This window comes from Pterocles gutturalis, unplaced genomic scaffold (genome assembly GCF_000699245.1).
Source record: "Pterocles gutturalis isolate BGI_N339 unplaced genomic scaffold, ASM69924v1 scaffold29445, whole genome shotgun sequence".
Lineage (NCBI taxonomy): Eukaryota > Metazoa > Chordata > Aves > Pterocliformes > Pteroclidae > Pterocles > Pterocles gutturalis.
The window spans coordinates 7599-20734 of record NW_010144225.1 but is presented as its reverse complement, the minus strand read 5'-3'; the positions used below and the strand labels follow the sequence as shown (position 1 = coordinate 20734).

At 43.6% G+C, this 13136-nt stretch overlaps 1 protein-coding gene across 1 annotated transcript in view; it reads left to right on the top strand.

Annotated features, from left to right (window-relative positions):
• Positions 1-334: 334 nt before the first annotated feature.
• Positions 335-13136, top strand: part of LOC104470203 (histone-lysine N-methyltransferase ASH1L-like) — a gene marked incomplete at its 5' end in the record, with an annotated part of 19226 nt that continues 6424 nt past the window's right edge. Inside the window, 14 exons of the mRNA XM_010085042.1 lie at positions 335-436; positions 588-1329; positions 2438-2617; positions 5044-5138; positions 6744-6817; positions 8367-8412; positions 8630-8738; positions 9104-9310; positions 10311-10457; positions 11198-11306; positions 11485-11646; positions 11866-11960; positions 12216-12373; positions 13094-13132. Coding sequence (XP_010083344.1) covers positions 335-436; positions 588-1329; positions 2438-2617; positions 5044-5138; positions 6744-6817; positions 8367-8412; positions 8630-8738; positions 9104-9310; positions 10311-10457; positions 11198-11306; positions 11485-11646; positions 11866-11960; positions 12216-12373; positions 13094-13132 — 2265 coding nt within the window. The remainder of the gene's footprint in view (positions 437-587; positions 1330-2437; positions 2618-5043; positions 5139-6743; positions 6818-8366; positions 8413-8629; positions 8739-9103; positions 9311-10310; positions 10458-11197; positions 11307-11484; positions 11647-11865; positions 11961-12215; positions 12374-13093; positions 13133-13136) is intronic.

Here is a 13136-nt window from a genome sequence, read left to right as displayed (position 1 = left end):
AAATCAAGGAAGGAAGCTAGGGGGTTCATTTGGAAGCAGGAATACAGGGGGTTGTTTTCTTTTCTTACATAAACACTAACACTCTGATGATGTGAGGTGGCTTTTTCTCATGGCTTGTTTACTGTCCTACCTATGCCATCAGCCTGTGGGAAGTTCCTTCTTGATGGTCCGTTTCCATCCTTCTCCACCTGCGTGCATCATGGCAAGCAAGTGTTCCTAAAGCTAAAAAAGAGTGATCATGGTTTGAATATTTACCATCTACAGTGTGTTGTAGTGGCACTGCCAGACTGAAATGATTTTTTTGTGCTTCTCTTTTCCCTGATCTGCTTTTTAGGCACTTTGCCAACACAGGACAAACCTTCCCAGAGGCAGTCAGAGAGCACAAACTGCAGCCCTTCCAGAAAGAGATCAACATCTGAGAGCACATCTTCTACAGGCAAGTCACATTTGGTGGCCTTGTTTTCGGGACCACTGCCACACTGAGTCCTGTGTTAGCAGAGACAGCTGAGACAGCATTGCGGTGGGACCTGTGGCAGCGGCAGCGTGTATCGAGTCTCTTTCAGCGTACGTGTGTGTTTGTGTTTCAGTGATGGGAGTCCCCAGCCGGGGAGCGAGGCTGGCGCCTGCTGTTGACGATGCAGTGGACGGCTTGCTGCAGCGCATGGCGCAGCACGAGGGCCAGGCTGCTTTGGACAAAACCTTAGAAGCGGTGATTGCAAACGTGTCTGTTCCGCCCTCGGCTAGTCCTGCTCGAAACCACAGCAGGGAGAGAGCTCTGGGGAAGCAGGACAGCGTCATCGCTCCAGCGATTCCCAGCAGCTCCTGCAGCGACAGCATCTCGCTGCTGTCGGACAGGCTGCCAAGCAGCTACTCCCCGCACCATCTCAAGAGAAGCGTGGTTGAAGCCATGCAGCGACAAGCGAGGAAAATGTGCAATTATAACAAGATCTTGGCAACAAAAAAAAATCTTGACCACGTCAATAAAATTCTGAAAGCCAAAAAGCTGCAAAGGCAGTCACGGACAGGGAATAATTTTGTGAAGCGCCGGCCAGGTCGGCCGCGGAAGTACCCGATGCAGGCTGTTGTTTCAATGCAGGCTTTCCAGGCAGCTCGGCTGGTCAGTCAGGAGTTAGAGAAAAGAGAAGAAAGCAGCAGTCCCTTACACCTCGGACCCGATACCATCACAGATGTGATTGAAGCCGTAGTGCAAAGCGTGAACTCGAACACAGATCACCGAAAGGGCTGGAAGAGGAAGCGGTGGCTTGCAGAGGAACAGGCCAGGAAGCGACAAAAGTCTTTACCAGAAGACGAACAGGAGAGCAATAAGAGGTAATTCCCTTACAGTTTTGTACCCTCAATATGGTCATTGGTGATTTTATAACATTTCAATCTGTGGAAGAATCCTACTCTAATGAGCTCTGATTGTTATGTTTGGTTTAATTAAGGAGTTCAGTTCAGAGGGAACCAACATGCCAGGGTTTTAGGTGGGCTCAGGGTCTTCCCCAGTTAGTGAACACACCCCGGAATGGGGTGGAATCTCGGGTAACCCAAACCTGCTGGGTTTGTGCTTGTGTCTCAAGTGAAGCAAGTTTTGTGATTGCCTTGGTGAAGAATACTTGTAATGAGCTGGTAACAGGTTTGCTGATGAGATATCATAGCACAGATTGTTCCTTCATTGTGTGCGGAATGAGGAACTGTAAGAGCTGCCTGAGCCATGGGAATCTTAAAGAGCGTGATTCATATCCATTGCAAACAAATACCTACACCAACACAGAGCGTCAGGTGAGATCAGTGGAGAGACAGCAAATAAAGAGTAAACCCAAAGTGGCAAGGAGGACTGAAGGTGTGCACCTGTGCCGTCACTGGCCAGTAAAGGACCACGCAAGAAATCTGTCTCTGGTCTAATCTTCCCATGGTTGCCACCAAAGTCATCGATATAAACAGATAAACTCTTCCAGAAGTCTCCCTTTGTGTCTTTTCAGAATGGTTCTGAAAAATAACCGTCCATGTGTGTTTCAGAAATGACTGCTGTAATACAGGCATTCAGATTCACAGAATATTGCTGGAATCACACGTTCAAAGGGTGCATTGTACGGCTCTCCCGAAGGCTCAGGAAAGGTTTACCACGTACTGTTTTTAGAGTACAACAGCAGATAGCATGAGCCACCTTCTAAATTACTCAGCTGAGGCTCCAAGGGATAAACATTAGCCATACAAGCAGCATTCTTTTTGTAATAATGATTACTGTAAAAAGGGTGTACATTTCATGTGATTGTGCTTAACCACTGTTTGATTGTGATCATTGAATTGCATTTTTTTTTTAAATATCTGAGATGTGGACTTTTTTTCTGCTGACCAGATTATAGAGAGGAATAATGATATATGGCAAGATAATTTGTGTGGTAAGATGGTTTTTGATGTTTACTTTTTCTTCTAGTTTTTCTGAGACAGCAGCTGAACCTCCCAGTCCACAGGATGCCCCTGGGAAGCCACATGAATCTGAAAACACTGAACAGCCTTTGCCTTCTCTGGCCCAGCGTGAGAAAAAAGCACCTCGACCTCCAAAGAAGAAGTACCAGAAGGCGGGGCTCTACTCTGATGTGTACAAAACAACAGAGTAAGTACTACCAGTGAAAAGCTGCTGTCTGATACTCCAGTGGAAACTGTCTCCTTTCAACTAGAGCCATAAAGAGCTGCTACTAATGAGTAGCTGAAATAAAACCATCAATTTAAATCAAGCCTGTGAAAGATTACATGCATGATAATTATCAGAATCTGACCCAGTGAAGATTTAGAATGTAAGGCAAGGTTTGTGGGTGTTGTGGATGATGATGGAATCCAGTTCACCACCCTGGAGAAGGCCAGGGCTGAGGTCTCCTCACAACCCTCCCTCTCCTGTCACATTTGGTGTTGCAGTTCCCTGGAAGCGTAAAGAGGTCTGATTTGTGCTTCCCCTTTGCCTGTTGCTCCACATGCCGGCTTCTTCCCTTGCCCTGACACATCAGTTTGTGATGAGCTGCTTACGAAGGAGGCTTTGCCCTGCTGCCTCTCTGCATGGCTGTTGGGACGTTGGTACTGACACGAGGCACGGAAATGCGTAGCTGGGTGAGGACAGAGCTGTGACCATCTCCGTTTAGGCAGCTTGACAGGCTGACCCCACCATTCCTTCGTGCTGGCACTGGGTCTCTTCTTTACTGATTTGCTTCAGTGAACTGAATCAGCAGAGCCATAATCACTTTTTTATAATTACATTTTCTGCAGATTTAACTTGCTGTTCCAGTCAGACGTATGTCAGTGCAAGAGGAGAGCAGAAGTTCATGTTGTTGTCCTATTATTTAAATAACTTCCTGCTGTATGAGTAGGAAAACATGCTCTTGGTTGAGAACAAAACTGCGACTGTAATCGCAGGGCACCCTCTAGTGACGGTACCGTTGAGCCTTAATCACCGTCTGCGCTAGAGCGGCGCTGCGTTCCCTGTTAACGGGTGCTGTGCTCACTGGTGTGTATTTCTGTCTGCAGTGTTCAGTTGCAGACATGGCCTTAAAAACCATTTTCCTCCTTAGTGGGTCTTAAATACTCCCTGAATGTCATCAGAGTGTAGGAGCAGTGGAAGTTTTACTGAGGTTCATACAAGTCACAGCCTCTCTGTAGATCAGTCACATCCAACTGCTAAACAGCAGGTAGAAAATGAGCAGAGTCTCTCTGCTGCAGCCACTTGAATTGTACAACTTGCCTCAACGGGATTTCACTCCAGCTCACCTTCAGCTCGAAACTTTATTAAAACGCAGTGAGGAAAGCTCAGACTGTGGTTCCTTGCAAATGAACTAAGAATGAAAGAAACAGCTCTGGAGTCAGTCTCAGTTCTACCTCAGTTTCCAGATGGAATTTTGCAGACAGCATTAGCTGATCTGACATTATCCTCCATATGAGTTTTCCAGAATCCTCAGCTCCCACTGGAAGAATTACCCAGATCTTCTGCTGGAGAGAAGTTCATTGTGTGGTTGCACAAGGCTGCAGCTTTGAGAACAAAAGGTTTTGTACAGGGGTCATTACCTGTTTGCCCAGCAGTGGGTTTCCTAGAGGAGTCACAGTCTGGTTCACCATTCCTAGTGGGAATACATGGGCCAGTTAATACAGACCTTCTTTTGATAGTGTAGAGGGGCCTTTTTTAATTCCTGAGCCTTTTTTTTTTTGCATGGTAATTTATGTGTGTGTTGTTTATGAGTTACTATGTTAATATATTCCTTTTTTTCACAAAAAAATTATGCTTTATTTTGGCATCTCAGCCTTTTCCTCTGAAGTCCCTGAAGTATTGATGGTCTTTGTTCAGCTTACTGGTTTGTCGTAACAGTTTTTTACATGCCTCTGACAATACTTCATCGCTGTGTTTGGAAGGAAAACAGAGTCAGTGCTTTCCCCAGGGTCCTTTATGACTGGCTCTAAAATGGGAGTGTCTGCAGTGCCTAAAGAAATTCATGTTATAATTTGTGGTTTTAGATAATTGCCTTCTGCATTTCCTTTCCATGCTGGTTTCCTCCTTGCAGTTTGTTTACCATAATTCATTTTTCTGTTGACTTCCTTTACGCTGAATCTGTGGACATGGGGAGGTGGACGTTGGACCTGAACTGACACCTGTCGGGGAACGTTTGCTCTTAGCGCATTAGGAAAGCAGGCACCATACGGGTATAACGTGTCAGATACCTGAGCGAGCAACATCAGATATGATTTGTTGATCTTTTATTTTTGTAGTCTTAGTTATTTGTTACTTTTATATCACATACTAGGAATTTGAAGTTGATGGTGTGCCATTAGGTGTTGCCTAATGGTAGTTACAGAGAAAAATCAAATCACGAATTTTGAAGCAGATGTGATAAGTGTATTTGGCAAGCAACCTGGAAATCAATGTTTTTGGCCATTTCTATTCTTACTCTCTTACTTCATGTTCTAGACATTTGCGCCTTAATTGAAACAAATAATGTGTTTTTTGCAAGTGACAGGTGTTCCTCGCTCTGATTTTTTTGTTGTTGTTGCTGTTGTCCACAGTCCGAAGAGCCGCCTCATACAGTTAAAGAAGGAGAAGCTCGAGTACACTCCTGGAGAGCATGAGCATGGATTGTTTCCAGCCCCTATTCACGTTGGTGGGTACTTCTGTGTGCATCAGTTCTTGGGAAACAAGTATCGCGCTTGGGTGACATGGAGGTTGTCTGTTTGGACTTCACAGTCTCTCTGCCTCTCTCCCTTTTTCTTTTTTTATTTTATTGCCTTGCCAGGTTACTCATGGCTTTCAGTGTGTGAACTTTGCCAAAGGTCATACTTGTCTGTCTGTTCTTCAGTGCAAAAGTTTTACCCAAGAGAGGCTTTTTTGTGTTGCTACATGAACTTTATTCTCATTTTTGTTTACCATAAGAAAACACCAGTCTAGCTTAAAACCAGCTTTAACTGCCATAATGCTTCTAATTAAACACGGTATAGTAGTTTCCTTTTCAAACTGACGTTACAGTAGAACAGCCAGAGACAATTATGACCATTGGTTAAATCTTGAAAACTCAGCATGCAATAATAAATTCCCCTGTGCCCCCTTTCAAGGAGGGGTAGCAGCAGGCGAGGAGTTTTGACAGATCTGAGTGAGTTGGTAACTGCAAAACAGTTTCAGAACTGAAGGTGTTAATGTGAATTCTCAGAAAGATGACCTTTCTCCATTCCTTTTTGAACCGGGCTGGATAGCTGTTGCGCGACTGAGCCATCTGTTGGGATGCTGGGGTTCAGTTTGCAGCGCCACGATCCTGCTTGCTTTTCTCTTCCCGAGCCCAAGCCCCAGCCCCACGTGCGTCTGTGCTGACAGACACAGACAGGCTCCTGTGCCGAAGATGGAGCTGCTCCGGTTCCTCCGGATCCAGTGTGACTGCAGCGCAGAGTGAGGGGGTTCAGGGCTCTGACAGATGAGTGCACCAGTGCCCGCCTGACGAGGGCTGGAGGGACCTTCCCTGCGCTCCAGGCACAGTGCCAGGGCACCTGAAAGAGCCTTTTGTTCCGTGTCTGAGGTCGTAAAAGTGAAAGCAAATTCCCAGCAGATTTAGCTCTTTCCTGGAACCTGCTATGGATGAATAAAGTATTGAAAATCAAAAGTAATTTAGGAGTAAATTAAAAGGAAAACATTGCAATTTTTATTTTCCACGGGTGAGGGGGTGTGTGTGAATTTACATGAAACCACAGGAGGAGTATAAAGGCACGTGTTAGCGTTTAGAAAAGCTGGGAAGGTTGGACACGGGACTGGCACCTCATCACTCCTCTCGCTGCAGTTTTGCAACACAGTATTCCAACCAAATGATAAGAGAACATTGTAATCGTGGCTAGAACTAACCCAGCGCTCGTGTCAGACCTCAGGCCTTCTGTTAACGAAGTGTGTGATGGGTCAGTTTCCTTCTTGTGGGAGGAGGTCAGGAGTGAGTAACCTTTAGAACAGAGCTGAGGTCTGCAGTGGAAGCAGCAGCTCCTGTCTAAAATGAGTCCCAGGTGTTGCTGTCCATAAAGGCTGAAACCTGACTGTGTCAGCAGAGCAGGACGCAGACGAGCACGATGGAGGGCTCTTCCCTGCGCTGCCCTCCAGCAGACACAGTGCTCCGGGAGGTTCTGCTCCTCTGCCGTCTCGACTGTCGCAGCCTGGCCACGTGCCGGGGAGCAGCCCTTTCTCCTGGGGACACGTGAACACGAGTGTGTGCGACTCACAAACCTTTCTGTTTCAGGAAAGTATCTGAGACAAAAGAGAATTGACTTCCAGCTGCCTTACGACATCCTCTGGCAGTGGAAACACAACCAGGTACACGATAAAAAGTTACTGCTTGCCGAGATTGTGATCAGAAGTCTTAGAGAGAAAACAGCAGGATTCATACGTGAGAGCTGTGTTTATGTATCCAGTGTGTTGATGGATATTCTTGTTGCTGCCACTGTACGAGGAAAACAAGGATGTACATGTGTATTTAATGTGAATAATTTCCATTATTCCATCTCTTGCAAAATAGCAACCCTACAGGCTTCTGCTGAAAAAGGTCATTAATTTTACTGCAGACTTTTATTTTGGTAGCGTGCCTGCTTTCTGCAATGATCTTGTTTTAGACATGCCTCGGGAGAATTCAGATGTACTGCCAACAGCACTGAGAAATTTCAGGCCTCATTTTTCTTGGATCAGTCCCAAGCAGAGTGGAATTTATTTTTCACTTGCAACCTGAAATTTTCATACTGAGGAAAGAAGAAAAACTGTTTAACAGTCGCATTCTTTTTAAAGAGCTTTAAATATGTGCAAACCTAAAAATAGGAATATTTTTCCCTGCGAAGTTTCCACCAAGCAATTTAACACACGATTTGGGGCTCGAGGGTAAATCTGTCCCGAGCTCCGCTGCAAGGAACCACTCTCAGCCATGTAACTTCAGCATGTAAATGACCAAGATGAATTCCCAGGTGGCTGTGGCTCCAGCCACTCTCTGTAATACCACTAAAATCTAATAATGCAGTAAAGATCGGTGGTGACATTTCAGCCGAGGACAGTTTCTGGCTGTGTTGAAGATTCCTTACATCTGTCCAACATTACATAAATAATAAACATCCATGATCCATTTCCTCGGCATTTTCCGTGTCTGCTGGGAGTATTGAAAACCCTTGCAGTCGTTTTGTTTGTGCGGCGGTTGTACCGGTTGTACAGTGCCGGTCTGCCGTGGATGTCACTGAGGGAAAGCTATTAATGCCCTAAAGGTGTGTGAAGTGTGCAGTAGTTTGAAATTATTCCTTAAAGCTTGTTTGAAAGGATGGGATGCATATGAAGCTGTGAAATGTGATCTGAGCTTCCCTTTTCCCTCCAGCCATCTCCATCTGCAGAGGAAGTTTCTCTAATTAGAAGATGAATCTGTGTTTCTCTTGGCTCCTACCTATAGTCACCGTTTTGATAGGCGCCTTAATTTTTCTTTTTCACTTTTTTAAGTGTTGGCACGTGCTATTTCCACCAAAGATCATTTCTCTGAAGTAGATTTAAAATACTTATTCTTCTTTTCAGTATTCAAAAGGATGTGATTGTTCAGAATAGTCTGTGCTCATGATATCTGTTATCCACACAGTTCTGCTCAGATAGTATGGGCAGAATAAACAGTATGTTAGAAAAAATGCTCAGCTAACTCATTAAGCCTAAGTTCTGCTTATTCAGGTGCTTTTTTGACCTATTTGTTGCTGTAGTCTGAGCCTAAAGAAGAGAATGCAGACGTATTTTCTAGTAATGATTACAGAACTGTTGTGTATGCTCAGAATATGATTTCCCTGATTCTTTTGAATAACAGATGTAGTTATGCAAGTGATTAAAATTTTCTTTCTCTTCCTTTTAGTTGTATAAAAAGCCAGATGTCCCACTTTATAAAAAAATCCGTTCTAGTAAGTAAAATCTTATTACTAAAATGTGTTAAATGGGGAATTTTCACATAACACCTCTCCTTTCTGTCATGCTCTTCATCCTACAAAGACCTACCTTCTTTTCTTGCTTTATGCATTTGAAATGAAAATATTACATATAAATAGTTCTGGTTTTTCACCTGGAAGGAATTCTTTTCCCTGTTTGGGTTTGGTTTTTTGTTGTTTTTCTTCCCTCCAGATGTCTATGTGGATGTCAAACCTCTTTCTGGCTATGAGGCCACCACCTGCAATTGTAAGAAACCAGAGGATGACAACGGAAAGGGCTGCGTGGAGGACTGTCTTAACAGGTTAGGAACAGCTTGGCTATGACAAGGGAATTTCAGTAAATCTATTATTTCACGTCAGCTAATAGTATCTTCAGAAAAGAGCTGTGCTGGATGCAACCCCAGCAATAGCAGTACTGTTACAGGGTAACTGTCTGCTGCACATATGCTCCCTCACCTTTTTCTTCAGAGGAAGATCCCATTAAAAGCTCTGTTTTGCTTTTTGAATAGTGGTGAGAGCCAGGCTGTGAACCTTTGTGTGAGTTATACCTTGAAAACAAGAAGCATTTTAGTAACTTTTGTTTAACAGAGGCTTTTTTTTTTTCTTTGAATGGTAGACCTAAAGCGTGCTGTTCACCTTCCTTTGACTTCTTTGTTTTTGATTTTAGGATGATCTTTGCGGAGTGTTCACCAAACACCTGCCCTTGCGGTGAACAGTGTTGTAACCAGCGGATACAGAGGCATGAATGGGTGCAGTGCCTGGAAAGGTTCCGGGCCGAGGAGAAAGGATGGGGTATTCGTACCAAAGAACCCCTGAAAGCAGGACAGTTTATCATTGAATATCTGGGAGAAGTTGTTAGTGAGCAGGAATTCAGGTAGAAATATTTATTTGCTGCTTTAGCATGGACGGCTCAATTTATTGTTTTTATTGCTGGGCAATCCTTAGGCAGAAATGAAAGGGAGAGTGAGGGGGGAGAAAGAATGCCTTTCTGGTCGCTGCCACCAGAAGGAAGGCTTAGAATTCAGCTTTTTGGACCAAACAAGTTTTTCTCAGTCAAATAGAGGGGAATGATGAGTGTTTGGAATGCATCATCTGCCGCATGTGCTCTGTAAATGACGAATGCCAGAAGTGGATGTGAATTTGATATAATTAGGAGCACTGTGAAGGATTTGAACTGTGCCAGGTAGAACTGAGGAGCAGAATGGGGCAGGAAGGGAAACGCGCTTTTGCGGATAGGTATGAGAAAAAAGAGCAAGTGGGAGTATTCATAAGTAATGAAATAAATAAATTGTTGTCTTGTTAACTGCATAGCATCCCGGGGTAATTGAGATTGGAGGGACATACTTGCTGCTCTTAGAGCTCCGTCAGAAGACAAGTGCAATCCTCTCGTACAGAGATAACTGCTAACACAACTGACTCTTGTTGCTGTTGCTCTCTTGCTGAAGAGATCCATGGATGTGATTCCAGAATTTGTATCCAGTCCCAGATAATGAAAGGGAGAGGCTGATTGTTGTACACATGCATCCATAGACACACCAAAGAATGTATACTTGCATTTTCTCTTCCATACACAGGTTATCAACATGAAATGTATACACATAATCTGCAGAACCCAAAAGGGAGCATTCCAGAAGAGCAAATTTCTAAATTCTAATCCAAGCTCTGTCAATGGCCTTGACTTATAAAAATAGGTATAATAATGGTTTTCCTCCATCTCTAGGTGTACGGTTCTATAAAATATAAAAGATGATAATTGCTTTGTTTTTTTCAAAACCCTCTTTCAGAATCCTTGAATGCACTATTACTATGTTACTCCCTGCTTGCTTTGCAGCAACAGGCAGAATCACAAATAACTTTCCTGTGTTGCTTCCTAGGAACCGGATGATTGAACAGTACCATAATCACAGTGATCATTACTGCCTGAATTTAGACAGTGGAATGGTGATAGATAGTTATCGTATGGGCAATGAGGCTCGTTTTATCAACCACAGCTGTAATCCTAACTGTGAGATGCAGAAATGGTAAGAAAAATATATTCTGCTTACGGGAAGACTGGTACACCAGTGGCTAAGATAGATAACCAGATCATGTAAGAGAATCTGATCTAAAAATAGTGAGGGGAATCAAGCTGAGCAGTGTCAGCAATATTTACTGTCATGCTTGTGTTGCACAAGAGAAGTAATGTCCTTTTGTCAAGCGTTGGATGTTTTGGAGACAGGGCGTTAAGTTTTCTGGCACATCCAACGTTGTTGTTTGTCATACTGTTAACCTGCTACAAATTCTGAAGCGTAGGTAATGCCATGAAATAATCTATGTGTATGTATTCTTTCCTCCTGGCAATTCAAATATTTTTTTTAAAGCAGCCAAACAGGGAAGTAGTCTCATTCCAGCACACCCTGTGTGGTATCAGCACTATGTTATCAGGAGAAAGCCAATGCCAGACTGATAGGAAGTGCTTCTGAGAAATTTATAATGAATAGCTTACAGTGAAATAGCAGATGGTTGTAACTGGAATCAGCGATGGTGGCAGTACAGCGGATAGCCAGTAGAGTTTCTGTATTTGAAGCACAACTTCCTGCTCTTTGTAAATACAGCGTTCACTTTTTTGGCTTTCAGAGTTTCTTGTAAGAGATAAACGCAAACAGCGCGTAATCCAGGGCACAGCGGAAGTGTTGCGTCCTGTCTCCAACACTTCCACTGTGTGGACAAAGACAATTTTCTTTTTAATTATTGGGAATATTTTGTTGTATTTTCCCTGTAGGTCTGTTAATGGTGTTTACCGGATTGGATTGTATGCCCTTAAAGACATGCCTGCTGGCACCGAATTGACCTACGACTACAATTTTCATTCATTTAATGTTGAAAAACAGGTAAGGATCACAGTGCAAGACCTTGAAAAAACTCACCAAGAACAGTTTTGTAAAGTTGAAGGCCAATTAACAAAAGCTGTTGTGTTGAATTAGACAGAAGAGCTTCTTTATAATAGTTAGGGATAATCTAAATGGTTTGTGTTTTGTTTAAAGTAATTTCTCTTTTGTTTTTCTGAAGCAACTCTGCAAATGTGGTTTCGACAAATGCAGAGGAATAATTGGGGGTAAAAGTCAGCGAATGAATGGACTTTCAAGCAAAAGCAATCAGCCTGTGAGCACCCACAGAAGGCCTGGGCGGTCGAAAGAGAAAAGGAAGTCAAAGCACAAGCTAAAGAAGAGAGTAAGTAGTAAAAACAGATTTTTTTGCCGGTAGAGGTTGATAGGAAATCAGTTCCATCAGACAGTTCCATCAGACTGAAAACCTGTGTATTTGTATATTTTAAAATTCAGAGAAATACTGCAGAGAAATACTACAGGTTCTGTCTCAGGAGCTACTTTTCCTGCTTTGCTCAGTTCATGGCACAGTTTTTCCTGTCTACCAGAATGATCTGTTTTCCAGAGGGGCCACATCCCAGAGGAACCCAGCGAAAGTGTGAACGCACCGACCAGGCTGACGCCGCAGCTGCAGATGAAGCCCATGTCGAACAGAGAAAGGTAAGGAATTACTGCCGTGGGTTTTTTCCTCAGAAATGGAATGTTGTTCGAACATTGAAATTATTTTTTTCTGTAAGATAGGGCATCATTAAATGTCTGAGTAAGCCGTTCTTAGTTCTCCTTTAGCCAGCTAGGGTGGAGTTCCTCTCCACTGGCACCAGAAGCGTCCCTCTGAATATCTGTCTTTTTCACTACATTAAGGAATTAATTTTACGGTACAAAGGTGTTTCTTCAATGCTTTTCTAATTTCCGTAGGAATTTTGTGCTAAAACACCATGTATTTTTGGTACGAAACTGGGAGAAGATTCGGCAAAAGCAGGAGGAAGTGAAGCACGTCAGTGACACCATGCACAGCACATCGCTGTACACCCGCTGGAACGGCATCTGTCGGGATGACGGCAACATCAAATCTGGTGAGGCCACCGCGGGTTCCTCAGGCGTGTGTCTGGGTGCTGGGTTTGCCTGTACTCCTCCGGCAGCCCTGTTGTCTCTCAAGTCCTGGTAGAAGTTGTCATGTGTCACGTTTCATCAAGAGAGGTTTATCAGAGGAGATGGAGGATGATATTTAATGTTTTCCACGATTGGACCCTTGCAGAGAAGGGCTCCTTTCTGCTTTCTGAGTCCCTAGACCAGAAACAGTCATACTGACTTTGAACATTGTAATTTATCCTCATAAGTTGATGGATTTCAGGCCTTTAGAGAGCAAAGCTTTTTGGCATGCAGTCAGTTATGGGAGTGAAAATAGGACTATCAGAAAAAAACGTATTAATCCTGCTCCAAAAATAGCGCTTGATTCGTAGGACCATAATCTTCACAGCCACACAGGATTTGGTCCCCACTGTCAGGTACATGGGAAGCTGGGAAAGGAGTATTTTGGTTGAATTCAATGACATGCTGCTGTATTTGCACCAGCAACACAAAATACTTTGATGACCAGCTTAACCCTTTAGATGAGGTACGAGCAGTGAGAGCCGACTTGGGAATATGAAACTGGAGACTTTTGTGGTTACCAGAGCTTAGAAAACATGTTAATTTGAATAATTGGTGGTGGAGTTGCTGGATCAGAAAGGATATATTATTTGATCGTTAACTAATTTTTTGTTCAGAGATAATTCTTTTTTACCCTCTTTCAGATGTCTTCATGACCCAGTTTTCAGCCCTTCAGACCGCCCGCTC